Source organism: Chlamydotis macqueenii, chromosome 1 (genome assembly GCF_036417535.1).
Source record: "Chlamydotis macqueenii isolate bChlMac1 chromosome 1, bChlMac1.mat, whole genome shotgun sequence".
Classification (NCBI taxonomy): Eukaryota; Metazoa; Chordata; class Aves; order Otidiformes; family Otididae; genus Chlamydotis; species Chlamydotis macqueenii.
In genome coordinates, this window is record NC_141556.1 from 197,715,266 (window position 1) to 197,733,702 (window position 18,437).

The 18,437-nt window shown below is 44.3% G+C and overlaps 1 protein-coding gene across 1 annotated transcript in view; it reads right to left on the reverse strand.

Moving 5' to 3' along the window:
* The window catches only part of LOC147602382 (E3 ubiquitin-protein ligase rnf213-alpha-like), a 68,596-nt gene that overhangs the window by 24,696 nt on the left and 25,463 nt on the right, over nt 1–18,437 (reverse strand). The window contains exons 23-35 of the mRNA XM_086739553.1: nt 17,526–17,663; nt 16,734–16,913; nt 13,762–15,232; nt 12,749–12,942; nt 11,926–12,081; nt 7,408–10,971; nt 6,320–6,453; nt 6,080–6,175; nt 4,633–4,748; nt 2,980–3,108; nt 2,217–2,281; nt 1,540–1,684; nt 152–293 (exon numbers count right to left, since the gene is read on the reverse strand). Coding sequence (XP_086595679.1) covers nt 152–293; nt 1,540–1,684; nt 2,217–2,281; nt 2,980–3,108; nt 4,633–4,748; nt 6,080–6,175; nt 6,320–6,453; nt 7,408–10,971; nt 11,926–12,081; nt 12,749–12,942; nt 13,762–15,232; nt 16,734–16,913; nt 17,526–17,663 — 6,530 coding nt within the window. The remainder of the gene's footprint in view (nt 1–151; nt 294–1,539; nt 1,685–2,216; nt 2,282–2,979; nt 3,109–4,632; nt 4,749–6,079; nt 6,176–6,319; nt 6,454–7,407; nt 10,972–11,925; nt 12,082–12,748; nt 12,943–13,761; nt 15,233–16,733; nt 16,914–17,525; nt 17,664–18,437) is intronic.

Below are 18,437 nucleotides of genomic sequence, written 5' to 3' on the forward strand. Positions count from 1 at the left end.
TGACATCAGCTTCTATACCAGATGGCAATATCCCTCCTGGTTGTCATATCTGAGCTCCATTAAGTATTATGCTTCACACACCACAGCTCTTTTAATGCTCTTAGAAAAAGACCTGTTAGAAATTTGGAAAGGACTGCACAAATAAAAGTACCTGAATGAAGTGTCTTCAAGGATGAACTCACTGGAGACAGCTCTGCGGAAAACCCACTCCCTTGGCTCAAGGCTTATTTTCTCACGTTCTTGTAGGAGGTGGCAAATTCTTTTTTTCAGCACAATCATAAATCTACTAGAAACTAATTATAAAACAATGTTTATTAATACATTTGAATGAAAGGAGTTCCCGTGAAAAGTTTTCAGTCAACGTAAAGCCAGTCATAGAAAGTGACCTCTATGAAAGTTTGTGATTTTCCTCCCCAGTAAAATCCAGGAGCTTTATATTTTACCCTAGACTCTTCCCTTTCCTCTTTATTTCTAGTGAGTTGATTTTGAGGGTAACATTTAGTAAAGATATGCCACTTTTGAAGGAGGAAAGAAAATCCATTTCCCTCTGTCTCAGTCTTTTAAAAATAATTGTGCGTATTAGGTTATTTGGTGTATAAATACTCTGATATTCATATTGATATGGAGAAATGTTTAGTATTGTATGTCACAAGAGTAGTTACAGTGCTGCAGAAGGTTTGACATGCTGTTCTTATCTGTATGACACTGCATCAATACAAGATAAAATTGATAGGATTGTTTCCATTTCAGTAGTCATATAACCACATGAAAAACCCATTCCGTATTGTGCTGAGGAATGAGTACGTTACTATGCAATCACAAGAAAACATATTTTCCTGAGGGATATTTTATTGTAGTCAAAATTTAGTGCAGAATAAATTCTGGTTTTGCCATATGACCATTTCCCAGACCCACCACATCTTTGAAATGGCAACATTGTCTTTTTTCTTTTTCAGTCATTAATGAATATCCTAGGCACCTGACAGGAATCTATTGCTCAAAGAAGAGCAAGTCATGGACCACAGTGACAAAGTCTTTCTATATGCAGGAAATAATAATTTCCAAATGCACCTACAAAGATTTTGGTACTTGGTTTCTCATGAAACCAGACCCTTTCCATTTTGCTGAAGCTACAGTTTTCTATCAAGGCACCATATCACCTGCACAAATAATTTGTATCAATTCTGTGTAGAATTCAGTTGGGTGGCTTTGGACTCCAAATAGTCATGGAGGTATAAAGTAACCTCTGCGTCAGTTTGTTCTGCCAAGGCCTCCATCAAAGGTCAAGTGAAAAGCTGAATGTTTCAGTACAGGCTCTGAGAACACAACAACATGAATTGCATGGAGAGCAGAAGTGGCCCTGAGCAAACCTAGTCCTCTTTCCTTTGTGACCTCCCCCCATGCTGGCTTAGACAAGCACCAGGACAGATCATTAAACCACTCATTTAGATCCCCGTGTTCCATGGTTTGCAATGCGCAAGATGCAGCCATGCATAGATAAAAAATCCCAACCCACTCTAGGCCTTGGTTTGTACTCACATGTGGCTTTACTATGATCCTGGAAAAGCAAGTTGTGAATGATCATGATTCTCTCAGTGGCACGCCGACTGTTGTCTATCTTGTCTTCCAGCTGGATCACAGCTTTCTGGATGCTCTGTTTGATCATAGAGTCCATGTTGAGGAGCTGTGAATGGAAAAGATCGGAGGTCAGTATACTGCCTAACACTCCATTGCATTTGCTCTGTCAATTCCTACTTAACTTTACACAATGGACTTCCAGGTATATGTCAACTTCATCAACCCATCCCTAGTAAATCAATCCCAACACTGGAGAGAAGTGCTAAAAGCCCTGGCAAGCGATGGTCAAATGGGGAAAGAGATTTCACGCTTTGTCAAAATTCACAATAGCTGCTGTGGGTGAAAAGCAAGTGGCTGGTTACCTGTTGAGAGATGCCCCTGGAAAAATGTGACTACTCTGGCCTCGTGCTGGTCTATCATAGGGTGGGGAACACTTCACCCTCACAAAGGGGTGACCTGTGTCACTTTGTGTGACTCACAAAGACTGACCTGCAACTACTTCTTCCTGTGGCAAATATACTATCTGAACCAGGGACCAGCATAACTGGATCCCTAAATGCCTATGAAATCTATTGTTTCATAAACTAGTTCCTGTGTAATGTCAGGCAGTTAAAATAGAAAAAAGAAATAAATCATACCTTTCCTTCTGGAAGAAGACTGGACTTAGCCGGATCTTCAAGAGCAGCAGATTCCTCTGGAGAACCTGAAAACACAATCACTCATAAGACTCCCTTGTAAAAAATGTAGAAACCTGAAAAATAGATACCTTTATCCAAAGGAAGCATCTGGAGTCTCTCAACAATCAACAAAGGGTTGCAAAGCTGTCAGTCTAAAAAATTTCAGCCTGGGCTTTGTCCTGTCTGGGGAGAATTGCCCAGTAACCAGATCTCAGTTTTGTTTGCCACCCTGTAGGAAATGTGGTTGTGTTAGGACAGGAAGTGGAGTTCCTCCCCAGCTACTCCTGCCTCCCTTTGTCCATACATCCTGAACACAATGGCAAGGATGTATTGAGTTGGCTTTGTACTCACCAGATCAGGGATATTTAATGGCTTTATTTGAGCAAGATGAGCAGAAAGACTTGCTGGGAATCAAAGTGAATGAGTGTGTGTCTACTGTATGCTGAGCACCACAGCACTACAGCCAATTTGCTATTTTAAATGAAGAACTAGCTTAGGTACCCTGCTACCTTACAGTCACAGCTTGCAGACCAGAAGGAAAAAAATTGCAGTACTGTGAGGACTTTAGAAACAGCAAGTACAGTAAGTTCTGCTGAGACACAGAGCCAGGTCCTCCATGGACCACTTGATTTAGCTGTACTTAAAGCTGTAGATGGAGCAAATGGGACACAGAGGAAGGGACAGAGCTGTGCAAGTAGTGAGTGAAAAGCAAGTGGCTAGTTACCTGTTGGAAGATGCCCCTGGCAAGCGGTCAGGAAAATCTCAGCAATAGTCATTTTGGCAAGCTGGCCTAGATTGGTTCTGAAGTCATCTGGGGGCATCAGATCATCCAAGTGGAGTGACATCCATTCACCTGGGGAGGCAGTTAGCATGACAGAAACAGTAGTACCGGACATAAGTGCTGTGAACAGTTGACCTGCTCTCCTTGGTGCATGACACCCATCCAGAAAAAGCAATAAACTTTGGCTGCCCTCACTCACCAGCAGTCTGGATAATAAGATATTGAGAGAAGGAAGATTTACCACATCCTGCTTCTTTTTACTCTGAGGGAGGATGCGCTTCTCTTACATCATTCTGTTCCCCTGTCTCCATCTTCCCAGTGCTAATGGGCACAAATGCCCTGTCATTTTCGTCCATTAACTAGGGAAGAAAATAACCCTATAACCCAAAAGGTATTTGACCACCTTCAACATAAAGAAGGGGTTTTTTTTAATCTTTGAATGGAATTTCTTGTATTTCAGTTTGCATCCATTGCCTCTTGTCCTGGCCATGGGACATCACTGAAGCGTTTGGCTCCATCTTCTTTACAGTCTCCCGTCATGTATGTATACACAGTGATAAGATCTCATGAGCCTCTCATACTAAAAATGCTGCAGTCCCTTTATCACCTTTGTGGCCCTTCACTGTGCTTACTCTAGTATGTCCATGTCTCTTTTATACTGGGAAGCACAGAAATTGATGCAATAGTCCAGGTGTGGCCTCATCAGTGCTGAGTAGAGGGGGAGGATCACCTTCTTCAACCTGCTGGCAGCACTCTGCCTAATGAAGGATATGTTGGACGCCTTTGCCACGAGGACACATTGCTAACTCATGTTAAACTTGATGTCCAGCAGGACCACTAGGTCCTTCTCTGTGAAGCCGCTTTTCAGTTGGTCAGCACTGAGCCTATACTGATGCCTGGGGTTATTGCTCAACAGATGCAGGACTTCGCACTTTCCTCTGTTGAAATTTATGAGGTTTCTGTCAGCCCATTTGTCCAGCCTGTCTAGATCCCTTTGGACAGCAGCGTGACCCTCTGGTGTATCACCAACTTCTCCCAGTTTTGTATCATCAGTAAACTTACTGAAGCTACACTCTGTCCAGTCATCCAGATCATTAATGAAAATGTTAAACAGTACCGGCCCCAGTATCAATTCCTGAGGTAATACCACTAGTCACTGGCCTCCAGCTGGACTTCATGCTGTTGAGCAAAACCTCCTAAGTGCAGCAGTTCAGCTACTTGTCAGTCCAACTCACTGTCTATTTATCTAGTCCATACTTCATTAGTTTGTCAGTGAGGATGTTATGGGAGACAGTGTCAAAAGCCTTACTAAAGTCAGGATAAACACCATTCTCTCCTCATCCACCATGCCAGTCATCTCATCATAGAAGGCTTTCAAGTTGGTCAGACTTGATTTCCCATTCATAAATTCATGTTGACTTACTGCTTTTCATGTGTTTGGAAAAGATTTCCAGGATTCTTTGCTGCATCATCTTTCCAGGGATCAACGTGAGGCTATCTGGTCTGTACTTCCCTGGATCCTTCTTCTTGCCCTTGCACAACCTCCCCTTTCCCTCCCACTGTCTCCCTGATCCAAAATGACAATTTCAACCTTACCACTGTCAAATGCCATGTAGCTGCAGCCTCCCAGAACCCGTGGGACTTGAGTGGCCAGCACAACATGTGATGGGCCTCTGCCTGTTGATTTCCTTCTCTCATCGATGATACAGTACCTAGAATCAGGACAGAGAGGCTAAAAAGTCCATTCTTTCTCTCAGCTAGGCAGAGGGTCTCCCAAAGCCACCCCCTGCCTTTCCAAGGCTCAGGCAGAACTTTTGTAAAGATCAACAGCTCAAGGTGTGGCTGTGCTGCCGTGGTAGAAAGGGAAGAGAGAAGCTCAGCTCAGCCCAGTCCTGCTCTGGCAAGGCCAAGAGCCGAGATAGTGTTGGCTACTTCAAGATTCACAACCATATATCTTTCATGTACCCTCTCCAAGGGTCACATGCCACCCAGTCACATGCCTCAGCAAGCTCTTTCATGACAGATTTTACTGCCTGATGAACATTGGATCTTTATTTTAATCTGAATTTTTTTTTTGCATGTATGTGTGGGTCTTTGCCCAATCATATGTTCTCTCTGGCAGTCATGGGAATAATATTAGCAATGTCTGCCACAAACGTACAGACAAATTAGACAAGAAAAGACACCACACAGATCAATCTAGGACTTGTGGGAAACAGGTCAAAACCCAGCATAGCTTTCCTAGAAGGAGGACCAAAAGAGTTCAAGTCTAACTCCAGAAAAGCACAAATCCACCCAGAATAAAGGACTTCAGGAGACAACATGCACATCAGCTGAGATCGTAAAGGATAGAAACAGGAAATGTAGGAGAGTGAGAAAGGGTATAAGATGGATCATACTGAGAGAGGACACATCTGGCTGGGGGAGGATGTCACTAATGTACTTCAAGGGCTTGAGACCAACCTCATATAATGCTACTGTCAATTACTTAAGCCCTCACTGGTGCCCAGATGGGCTTAAGTCTCCTGAAGGCCCTGTGCCCTACCAGCCAGCCCTGAGAGGTGTCTTGGATCCCTAGGATGTCTCAAATTCCACCAGATGTCATTTTAAGTCCTTTGGTTTGATAACTAAATGGAAAAAAGTCATCTGGTGTTAGGCCCTGTTTGGAGTAGTTTGTGCTGTGTGAATCAACCATGCTGGGGGAAGGTGGTTTTAGTGTGGGAAGGATGTACAAAGTATGGTCCCAGAATGAAGAAGATGCTCTTATAGACAAACAAAAGCTGAGATGTTAGGGGTGTTTTACCTTAATATCTAACAAACATAGGCTTTGAAATTTAAGCTAATTTAAGCTACAGAACATAGACATAAGCATGTGGACACAGAGATACACATAAAGATATATGAGAACATCTGCAATGACTACTAAACAGGTCACCAGAACCAACACTATATCCCATAGTTATTTGGCCACTGCATCTTCCCTTATCTTTGCACCTGACTAAAGAAATAGGGAAGGAAAGAAGAAAGAAGGAAAGATGTTTACTTGGCACAAGCTAGAAGCCTTTTGCTGCTCTGTGGCTCATCAAAGTGAAACTGGATGAGGAGCAATTTCTCTTCTGATGAATGTGCAAAAAAATTCCTGCAGACAATGAAATAGTCTGTTATTGCTCTATTCATAAAACCACCTCTGTTCTCCACTCTCCTTGCTCCCCCTCACCCCTTTTCCCCAAAATCTCGATCTATAAAAATTAACAAAGAAAGACGAGAGGAAATCTCTCCTCACCTGAGTTCCTGACGGAAAGTGTATTCAGTGTCAAATTGGCTTAGGAAGAGGCAGTGCATTTTATTTTGAAGGTTAAGTGTCTTCCTTATCTCTTCTAAATCTCTCTCATTTAGAAGTCTTGAATGTGTAGAAACCTGCAATGAAAGGGAAATAAATTCCAGGGAAGTATTGAATAGTTGTATTATCAACCCTAATGGGTGGGAAAATAGAAGTGATCCATCACCCTGTGGATCTTTCCAAGTGCTTCCTAAAGGCAAGACTCAGAAATGTGCCCTGCTTACAGGGAAAAAGAGTGTCAGCATTGTTAACCACTAGAAAAACTCTGATTCCTTGTGCTACAAGAGACTTAGACTTGAGCTGCATCCTTAGGAATGACTCAGATGCTGTGAAGCAGCAACTCCAAAGGAATTCTGCTTGGACATGTACATGAGCACTTCAAATCTAGAGGGCTGGAAGAGCCTTTCCATGCAATATTATGGGCCTAACACAATGTGACTCTACTGTGCTGACTCTATCCCAAGACTGTGAGCTCCCAGTACTGCAGATCCTATTTGGAGATTCAGCTGCTACCCTTCTAGGTGTCTCTATGCAACACAGGTTCCGGAGTTCCTGTGACGGTCATTGGAGAACTGATCAGGATGCTTTCTTTGGCATGGACAACAACAACTGAAAATAGATGTCAGGGGCAGTGGAATTGCCAGAACCACCTACGGTCCTGCTAGAGGCTTGATGAGATCTCCATAGCAACACCAGTGGTGTCTGTCACTTGTCTGCAGGCAATGAATGACGCCCTGAGTATCTTAACCTTGAACCTCCAGAGTCTTCAGCGTTAGGAGCTGGCACCCACTGCTTATCTGTTAGCAGATCCACCACATCTGGGTCAAGAGGAGAAGCAGAATCCACCCTGACTGCAGAAGCTGGGCACATATGTGATACAACTGATGGGGCAGGAGCCAAAGAGGACAGATAGAAGCCCACCACTGTTTAACAGTGGAACTTACCCAGCAGCTTAATGGAGGTTGTGTGGCAACCTCCCTCATCTGGAAAATAAAGACCACTCTCACTGCTTTATAGTGAAGCACACGTACCTGCAAGCAGAGCCCAGTGGTCCTCTCCTTCCTTGGCTGCTGGTTAACTGTCTCTCCCAAAATACTAACAAGGCTGTTGTGCTTCTGCTTGTGGAAGTACAAGTCTTGGATCTGCTCAGCATCATCCAGAAGGGAGTATTTAAGGCGCAGGATGGAGTCAGGAGTTGCACACTGAACAAGTTTCCTTTTGGCAATAGAGAGCACTGGCTCTTCATAGTTCTTAAGGTCTCCCCAGGACCTGCTCTGAGTGCTCTCCAAGGCAATAGCTGCAGATGTGTCATTGCTGAAACCAATGAAGACATCATGTTCCTTGGGGCTGACCTTGGTGGACCAAACATTGGAGAACTTGCTGCTGTCAATGGAGACAAACAGCCTGGCCCATGTCTGCAGGTCCTGCTTCAGCTGTTGCTGCTGCCAGTTCAGAACAGTGTTCATGTCCAAGCAATGCTTCTCCAGCCGGTTCAGTAGTGGGGTGGGGAACTGGGTGTAGACTATGTCCTTCTCTTCTATCACAATGAGTCTGAATCCCTCCTTCACACGGCTCTTCACTTTGTTAGTTCCAAGACCCAGGTCCACATAGTAATTTCTCCCCAGGCTAACAAAGCACTGGTTGAGTGCATCGTAAAGGCTTTCATAAAGGTTGTGTATATTTAAAAGAACAACAGTCCTGCCCATCTCCATGCAGATCTTCACTCTGCTGACAGACCGGCATACCTGGGAATAATCTTGGTCCTGTGGAAAACCAGAGCCAAATACAATTTCACAGTTCTCAGCATCTATAAGCTGCGTCATCTGGATGATGTGGAAAGCTGCGTGGTTGGTTGTCAGCAGCAGGAGGTAGCGAGACATGAGTCCTGCCTGCTGTTTGCCCATGTTTTCCTTCAGTAAATGAAGTGTGTGGCTGGTTTCCAAGTCAGGGGGAAGACTCACCTTGCTGATGCTGTTTTGGAAGAGCTGAACAGGATTGATATCACTGGAGCCTCCAAAGTTTCTTTGAATGGCTTTTATAATGATCTCCTCTTGAGAGATGCACTTCTTGTCCTGGGTGTAGGAAAGTACCATTTTGATCAAGCTGTAGAAATCACGGAGCCCAAAGAACTCATTTTTTTGTGTTTTTAGCACCTTGCAGTAGAATTCTGCCAGCAAAGGGAACAAATGCTCAATGCTTTTAACATGAGGCTGTGCAGCACAGATACTCTTTGCTGTATTAATTAGCTCTTCTTCACTAGGGTCAGTCCGCAATACAAGAAGACCCCTGTTCATTTTGGCAGGGTCTAAGGCCCAGTTTGAAATGCCCAGGAAGCCAACCTTTTTGTAAGATGCTGGATCTTCATCATCAACACATCCATCTTCAAGAAGAGGGTGCAGTGTCTTCAGTGGCATCTCTGGTGAGTCTTCTGCAAGGCCAATCTCATCCAGGGCGACCACAGATGCAAACTCATCCAGATTTTTCCCCCTCTGGAACTGTGCACATTGTCGGAAAGTGGAGATGATCCCTTCTGGCTTTGAATGGGGACTGCACTGAAAAGACATCAGATGGATCTCCTTGCATCTTTTGAATAATGGGCTTTTGAACTGTGTGCTACCCATGGCTTTCACAGCAATGGTTTTAGACAGGGATTTTGAGCTTCCTGGCTTCCCAACCAGAAAGAGTGGAACTCGTAGATCCATGCATACAACTATCATGAAGACGTTTTCCCTCAGAGCATTATTGCGGGCTATTGTCTTACAAGGAAAGAGGTTATCAAGAAATACTTCTTGGCAGAACTCGATCTCTTGCTGCAGCAGAAGTGCAGGGACAGAAAAGCATTTTGCAATCTCCTTTAGGTAATCTTTGCGGCTCTCCAGAGATACATAATAGCAAGCTCCCACTGAAAGGACCAAGGCCCTTTGTGCATCATCTAATACTGACCTCTCTTCCTTTTTGTACTTATCAATCTGAGGAAACAGCAGGCCACTTAATTTATAAAACCAGAGTGCAATGCTCATGCAGCGCTCTATATCCCGAAGACTGGCAACTCTGCATTCGTCTTTCTTCTTCCTAAGAAAATTTTGAGAGGCTGAAATGACACTAGTAAAGATGTCCAAATTTCCTGTGGTGATCTTGTTCTTCATGGTGGACTTTACAATCTCTCTGATGTACAAGCTCTGTGTCCTTTCATTCAGTTCTCCAAAATCCCAGACAAGAGGCAATAAGCTAGGTGGAAGGGGCTTGACCCGATACACCAGCTGCCGCAAAGGAATGCAGCCCAGTTTCTCCAGTGTGTCTTCACTTCGGACTCGGTACCCCAAGCCAGCTTTTTCAAGTTTCTCTACAGTTTCCTTGGTGTGTCTTTTGTAAGGGTTGCAAGCAGCTACTACTTTTAAACTCTCAGTGAGAATCTTCTCTCCATTTACACTGCGATCACACAGCACCTCTTTGATTGCAAAGATCGCTTCTGATGTGTTGGCTTCATCAAAAAAGAGTACAGTGTCCACTTTGTGCCTTTCTTCATTGATGTGTGCCAGCTCAATTGCCTCCCTAACTTTCTTGTGAATGGTCTTGGAGGTAGTGCCACCGTGGACGCGTACCACCACCATGTTCTGAATGTCCCTGCCTGCCCTTTGCAGGTTGCACATGAACTGCACAAGCTTTGTCTTCCCACAACCTGTTTCGCCCATGATGATCACAGGGATCCCACACTGGAACCGCAAGTGAATAGCAAGCATCTTCATGGTGTTGTCCAACGTCAGCTGATATGATTCATCTGGATCTTTGATGTAGCTCACACCAAAAACTCTGCAGAGGGCCTCTAGCTGCATCGTTCTGGGCAAGTCTTCAAACTTCTTATTGAAAGGAACATGTTGGGCTTTCAAAGTGCAGTATAACTTAGGATTTATAACATTCCTTTCCAAAACAGCTTGCGAATGGGCATCAATAGCATCCAAGTTACTGTTGATGTGGAAACCCAAGAACTCCATAGAGTCATTGGCTGCATGAAAAACTATATATGGATGAGACTCCTGTTCCCATTTTCGTCTTAGCTGGTACTGTCTCATAATGCTGTTTTCCTCATCATCATTTTCTGCACTTGGCACACTTTCATCAGAGATGTCAAGAGACGGCACGGCAAAGTCTTTGGACATGGTGATCATGAACTTTACCACAAATGTTTTAAAGCCCTGGAAATCCCTTCCAGCTGCTGGGCTACAGAAAACTGATGTCTCACACTTGCTTAGCTGGAAGCTTAGGAAATGAGTAAAGTTGCTAAGCTCTGTCCAGGAAGGGTTATGTCTCCCACAGAACTCCAGTAAGAGCTTCAGGCATTCTTTCTCTGTCCCTTCAGTCCTCTCAGGGATGAAATGAAAATTATCAAGGTCTTTCTCCCTCTTATATCTACTCAGGTATTGGTAAGACCTCTGGAAAGCTTCACTCTTTAACTTGTCTCGGTCAAACTGCTCCTCTTTCATTTCAGAAAAGCGACCAGAGCTCGGGTGTTCCAGCAAGTCAAGTACTCGCATTGGTGGTACACATTTCACAGCAGGAAAAAGATCCAGAAACTTTTCTTCTGTTTCACTGGACATCTACAAGAAAGTCAATAAGGAATGCACAGATGACAATGAGGACAGTTGATCAACCTTCTGCATTTGCCTACAGTAGAAGAGCTTTTTTTTTTCCTGCACACAAATAGGTCAGGAAGCTGGGAAAATCATATGCAGATCAAATTTGTCCAAGCCTGCATGCATAGTCCTAGATGGATATGTACTGACATGCCTGTAACCTGTTAAGGTCCTGCTGCTGAGCAGACGTCCAATGAAAAACTAGAATAGAGCATACATTATTATTTCCACCCACCACATGATCTGCCAAACAGACAGATTTGAGCACAAAGTACTATCCGTCTTCATGTGCTTTCTCCAGTTAGTAAGTCACAATGACTTTCTCTTCCAAATACTTGACCAGGATCACCTTGCACTTGTGTCAACCTGTCAAACGGGGCACACACAGCCCCCTTTGGGAAGGACCCTCACAGGTTTATGACCCATACCATGAAGAATCACTCCCTTTTCATTTGTTCTAAGCTGATCTTGTTAACATTGTTTGATTCACCTGGTTCTGTGCTGACAAAGATGGTGGATACTTGCTCCCTGTTCACCCCCTTCAGGCTACTCAGTATGTTCTGACTCTCCATCACATCCATAATTTCCTCTTTTAGAGTGTTCTTCCTCATTTCTCATATGGGAGTCTTGTATTATTTTCTGAACATGTGGAATGTTTATGTTACACCAGGAATGGACTGAAAAAACTCTTAAATCCCACACAGTCCCTTACATTGCCTTTCCAGAGAAAACACTGCTGAGACTGCTTGTTTCTATGTGGATGAGCCACCACTCTACTGGAGAGATAGACCCTAAATTATGCATCACTTTAAAAGAAATTTTGTATTTTAGCAGATTTATTGCAGGTGCAGACCTGAGTATGTTAACATCCTCCCTTACTATTCCTCAGACCTGAGCAAACCATCCCCAAAGCAATACCTCTTGTTTTCTTGTACTGCTAAAACCTTTCCCTTTTGGCAGGTACTCAATCAAGTAAAGATGAGAGGATTTGCATTTCCAGACCAAGCCATTGGGACTCTGGATGTGTCTTAGGATGCATAGATCAATCAGCAGCTGGTAGAGACCTGTTGACACCTGACAGGGAAGAAACATTTGAAAATTGGTGAAAGAAATGTTTATCAAAACACGCTTACTCCACTACCCATGGCAGGTAGTAGTACCTGCAGCCAGGCTACAACTTTGCTCCCATCTTTGTGCAGGATTGCTATTCTATCACACACGGAGACTGTAACTGTTAATGTGATCAGATGCTTGGTTCTCTGTTGCCTTTTGAGGTAGGACTAGGTCGTCTGGATTCATGCTCTGTCCTAAGCCCACTACCTTTTGTTTAAATAAAGCCCCTTCCAGAGAGGTACTAGACTGGATGTGAGATGGAGAATCCATTCCTCCTCCTCCCTCTGTATGGGATCTTCTATGTCTGATCACTTGGTTTGAATTCAGGCATTCTCCAGTGCCCTAAACTCTGATTGATACCACTGTAAGAGGAAAGATTGCTTTTATGAAAGGGAACCCATTTCACACAGTTTCCCCACCTGCGGCTATGAAATAAGGCAAATGCAGGCACCTGAGCTCCCAAACTATACCCAGAACTCTTGTTGTTCATTTTAACTTCTAAGCACCTGCTGCTACTGCTATAGATGAGAATAAGGCAGCATAAGAGACTGTGCAAATACCTTCCTCTAAAAAAAGCCTATGAGGTCTCGGATACTCCATGTTCAACCACCAAGACAAAGACTCTTACCATTGGTGACACATCAATATGGAAGACGGTGGGCTGAGTTTCAGTTGGGAATTCCTCAACAGAGAGTAGCTCCTCCAGAAGGAACTGAAAATCAATCTCTGACTCCAATAGCCTAATGGTTTTGTGAACCACTGGTAAACCACCCAGCTGGGCACGGATCTTTTGGAGGGTGTTGTGCACGAAGAGAGACTTCCCTAAGGAACAGAAGAGGTGGCTAAGTTTCACCTTTGGAGTCATTCTGCCCTTTTACATACATGGGACAGTCTTTCTCCAGATATCCGAATTCCCTCCAAACTGAGCAGCCATCTCTTATTAGCCTCTTTAGAACAATACCTGAAACCAGCTCCCAGTAACATGAGGAACATCCTCCAAGCCTATGCTCACAATTTTAGCAGTATCACACAACAGAGCTTGTGCCCCTACTCCAGCCCCATTGAAGCTACCAACACAGACATAGCAAGAAGGTCAGGATCCTGAGAACTTTCTGGATCCTGACAACTTTCTGGAACCTGAAAACTTTCCTCAGATGTCCCTACAAAATGTCAGAAAACCTTAGTGTCTAAAGAGACATGTCTTGAAATATTTCAGAAATGGTAGGATGCATGTGATATCCTGTTGAGGCTTGCAAAGGGCCTACAGAAGATTTGTTCCATTCTGGAATGGCAGGTGGAGGCCAGGTGGGCTAGCCTGTGATCTTTCAGAGGACATCTAGGTTTATTTAGGCAACTGACTCCCATCCCTATGATCTAATTTATCCCATGGAGACAGAGTCTCACACCATTATCAGTTTCTCTTTAGATTGCACAAGTGTAGCTCCCTCAAAGCTCATGTTTTCTAGACTGCATTGTTATTTCCCTGTGGACTCTTTCCAGGTGGCCTAAAAGCCCTCTTGAAATTCACTACCCAAAACTAAACACAGGTAAGGAGAATGGAGGGCTATCCATTGCATGCCATATTCCTCCTAAGGCTTCCTGGTTTGAGATATGATTCACAGTAGGATTACTAACACCTACCCATTCCTGCTTGATCTGAAAATATGAACTTCACATTGTGCTGATAGGGCTCTTCGAAGGCCTGAGCAACAGGGGCTGTCCCACAAGGCACTTTGAGATGTGTGCTCAAATATGCCTGGATTTCTGTCTTAGAGCAGCATGGGATAGTAACTTTGTAGGTGTCAAAGGCTGTGATAACATAAGAATTGTGAGCTTTGGCACTGCAAAAGATAATGAACCGGTAGTCAGGGACTCTAGAAGATTGCAGCAAGCGAAAGATGTAGGACTCCAGATGTTTGGAAACTTTGTACACTAATTTCTCAGCACCCAGCAAGCAGTAGATTTTCTGGTTTTGTGAATCAGATGAAAGAGCTCTCCTAACAATCAACTCCACTTCCTCCTCCTCTGTGTTAGGTGTGCACACTAGGACCTCATCATACGTTGGGAAAGGTGCTGTCTCGGTGTGTTTGTAAATGGAGAGCAGGTAGAGTAACATTTCCTCTTCTTTACACATGATGAGAGAAGGTTTTGTGGCTTCAAGGCCTACTGGTAAACTTCTCTTGATTGATGTCGTTTCAAGAGCTGCTAGTTGCTTCAGTGTTTCACCAAAGACATCCAGGCTGATGTACTTGTCTGACACAAGGCCAGTGAATTTCTTACAGTAAGCGTCCCAGAGCAGATTCACCTTGTCACAGATGGATGGCAAACTCTCAAAGGAGGTAGCCAGTTCATCTTTTGCCAGGGTGCTAAAAGTTGCCTGGTAAACATTGCTGTTCTTATTTTTAAACTTTGTTGACTTCTGCAGAAAGGCTTCTCGTTGCTCATCATATAATTTGCTCAGATTTTCAATTTCTTCCATGTTATCACCTCGTTCAAAAGCAAAATTCATGAGCTTCTGCTCTGTAATGTCAGAGCTTGGAAGGCAGCTCTGCAGGGCTGCCTTTGCCACCGATGTATTGTAGCCAGATTCAGCCAGGCTTTTGATGAGCTGGGGAAAACGAATGACATAGTCATGCCAGGTAACGGAGTTCTTGTCTCCTGCTGATGTGCTGACAGAGTCAAGTGGAGTCATAAGGGCTTGCCTCAGGGCTTTTTTAATATCTTCTGCTTTAATGTCATGCTTTATGACAGAAAGCATGTTAAGAATCTGTGGCTCTATTACACTATCTTGGGCTTTGGCTAGTTTGCTACATAAATAGAAGAGCTGGTGTGCAGTGAACAGGTTGAGATGATAGTAGGTGTCCCTTTGAGTTTCCAGGTATTTCTTCCACTCTACCAGGCAGTGCTCCATTGCTTTGCAAAGGCCATCCAGCTCCTCCAGGATGGGTTTGGTGCTCTGAACAAGGATGCCAGCAATTCCAAATTCTGTGTAAACTTTGACTCTGCTTTGGGGATTGCAGTAGATGTCAACCTTCCAGTCTATGAAGAGAATGTTGCTAACACTGAGAAGCTCCAGGTACAACTTTCCAACCATTCGAACTTTCTCCAGGACCTGTAACATTCCAAAGACAGCTTGTTAGGAAATAAGGAAAAGGAATTTTTGGTGTGTGTTGGTTTTGTGTAGTGGAGATGGAGTTACAGTGGCAGTTTCTGTGAGAAGTTGCTAGAAGTTTCCCCTTTATCTGGTGGACTCGGCTGGGTCTAGGGCAGACCCGCCACTGGCCAGGGCTGAGCCAACTGGTTACAGTGATAATGTCTCTGTGAGAATGTATTTAAGAAGGAGAAAATAAGAAACAAAAAAAAAAGAGGAGTGAAGAAGCAGAAGTGGGAGCAGAGAAGGGAAGGCGTGAGCCTTGTGGGCTTTGCCTTGTGAGCCTTCTGGCCCTCAGGTGGCTGTCTGGACTCTGGACCCAACTTAGCCTGGCCTGGCTGAGAGAAGTGAAGAGAGGAGATGTGAAGAGAATATAAGAAGTGCCTGGCTGAGCCTGATTGTGAAGAATTTATTGTGACAGGAATGGCTGAACACGAAGGTCAGTGAATAAAGAGGAGAGGAGTACAAGATTCCCCTGCAGCCTGTGGTGATGACCATGGTAGAGCAGGCTGTCCCCCTGCAGCCCATGGAGGAGTAGGCTTTCCCCCTGCAGCCTGTGGAGGACCCCACATGGAGGCAAGTGGATGCCTGAAGGAGGCTGTGGCCCATGGAGGGCCAATGCTGGGGCAGTCGTTCTGGAGGGACTGGACCCTGTGGAAAAGGACCCCATGGTGGAGCAGGGGAGGAATGTGAGGAGTTCTTCCCCCGAGGAGGAAGGAGTGGCAGAGAACACCCTGTGATGAACTGACCACAACCCTCATTCCCTATTCCCGCTGTGCTGCTTGCAGGGAGGAGGTGGAGATAATCCAGAATGAAGTTAAGCCTGGGAAGAGTGGAGAGGTGGGGGGAAGTTGTTTTTCTTCTCTCTCATTATCATGCTTTGGTTTTATTAATAACAAATTGAAACAGTTTTTCCCAAGTCAAGTCTGTTTTGCCCGTAATGGTAATTTTAAGGATCTCTCCCTGTTCTTATCTCAAACCTCGAGCATTTTGTTTTATTCTCTCTCCCCTATTCCCTCAGAGGGTGGAGAGAGTGAGTGAGAGTCTGTAGCTTGGTCCCAAGCAGGGCTGAACTACGAAAGTATGTGAAGCATCTGGCTTGCAGTGGGTGCCCACATTGGGGTGACCTCCATCACACCCCTGGAGTTTCCTGTTTCTCTTCATTCACCGCAGCAGGAGCTTAGATGGCTTGCTTGGCTGAAGATATCCACATCACTAACATGCAGGTGAGACCAAGACTTCAGGGAGTCATACTTCTACACACAGCACCATCACCTTGCAAGGGAATGGCTGTATTTATTAATTTGCCTTACACGTGAGATCTGGGAGTCTGCTACCTCTGTTCCTGAAGAGTCAGAGCTGTAGGTCAAGGATAAGTATCCATGAAAGAATTCTAGCAAAAAAATCCAAGCCTTATGGACACAGTTTTCCAAGAACATATTAGTGTTGCACTGTGGCTTACCTCCAGGAAGTGGTTTACCTCCTCTCTGCCTTGCTCAGCCTCTGTGGTGATCAACATAAGCTTGTTCTGGAGCTCTGTGAGCTGAGCCAGACTGTATTCTTTATCCTTCTGGTCCATCTGAGATCCTTCCTCTGTTGTGTCCTTCAGCAGTAGCACTGAAACACAGTCCTCAAGGGCAGCCTGGAAAGCGGGTAAGAGAATCAGTCCCGCTCTGCCTCTCTCTGTGCAATTCCCTATCCCTGTGCAACGGGCCTTCAAGAATAGTAGTAGTACGTCCCTGCGTATCACAGCCAAACATCAAGTTTTCCCACGCCTTAAGAGATGGATCATTCCTTCCCTCTTCTATTGTGCAGGACTCACTCTTTCAGGGTATGCCACAAGCACCACTCTCCTTCAACAATGGAGCGGCAGTTCGCATTTTCAATCTTTCCCTTTCCTTTTTTAACTTTCTCAGTGATCGAGTGAGTTCTTTTCTATATGAAAATATTGCTTCCTCTCCTACCTGGGGACAGAAAACACACTGTTTTGCCTTGAAAATAAACAAGGCTTGATCTAAAATGTGACATGAGGTTGTGCTTAGAATCATAGAATCGTTTAAATTGGAAAAGACCTTTAAGATCATCAAGTCCAGCTGTTAACCTAGCACTGCCAAGTTCACCACTTCTTTCAAATCTGACTGGAGATCTATTGGCTATCTGGCATACTCCTTGGAAATTAATTTTAAGAATGTTAATTTATTTGGGCAGAAATAACCCTCTGGAAAGCAGTCTTCAATGTATGGAGAACCATTACCTTGAATTTTTGAGGTGCTGAGATGATAAAAATACCTCTGCTGTTGATGTCTCTGGCTTGACAGATAGAGGAATGCTCTATGGACCCATAAGAGTCATGAACCATCTGTAACCACGCTCTGTTATCACAAGAATTTTTCTGTTAAAGAAAAAACCCAACACAACAGAATGAAAGCTAATAACCAGCTCTGTAAGGATTGTTTTGGTTAAGGATACAGTTTCTTGTGCCTGCTGCGCCTGAAGACAAAGCACAGCTGTTGCACCCAAATCTGCATCTGTCTTATAAGCTTTCTGAAAGCCAAAGTCAGTGAAGAAGTATTCTGTGAAGCTGCTGTCTCTGCCAGTCTTTGGCAATTTGAATAGAATAGAATAGAATAGAATCATTAAGATTGGAAAAGACCTCCAATATCATCAAGTTCAGCCATCAACCCAACACCATCATGCCTACTAAACCATGTCCTGAAGTGCCACATTTGCACCTTCTTTGAACACCTCCAGGGATAGTGACTTCACCACTTCCCTGGGCAGCCTGTGCCAATGTTTGACTACTCTTTCAGTAAATAATTTTTTCCTAATATCCAACCTAAAACTCTCCTGCTGCAACCTGAGGCCATTTCCTCTTGTCCTATCACTAGTTACTTGGGAGAAGAGATCAACACTCATCTCACTACAATCTCATTTTAGGCAGTTGTAGAGAGCAATGAGGTCTCCTCTCAGCCTCCTCTTCTCCAGACTAAACAACCCCAGTTCTCTCAGCTGCTCCTCTTAATACTTGTTCTCCAGATCCCTCAACAGCTTTGTTGCCCTTCTCTGGATGTGCTCCAGCAACTCAATGTCCTTCTTGTACTGAGGGGCCCAAAACTGCACACAGTATTCGAGGTGTGGCCTCACCAGTGCCGAGTGCAGGGGCACA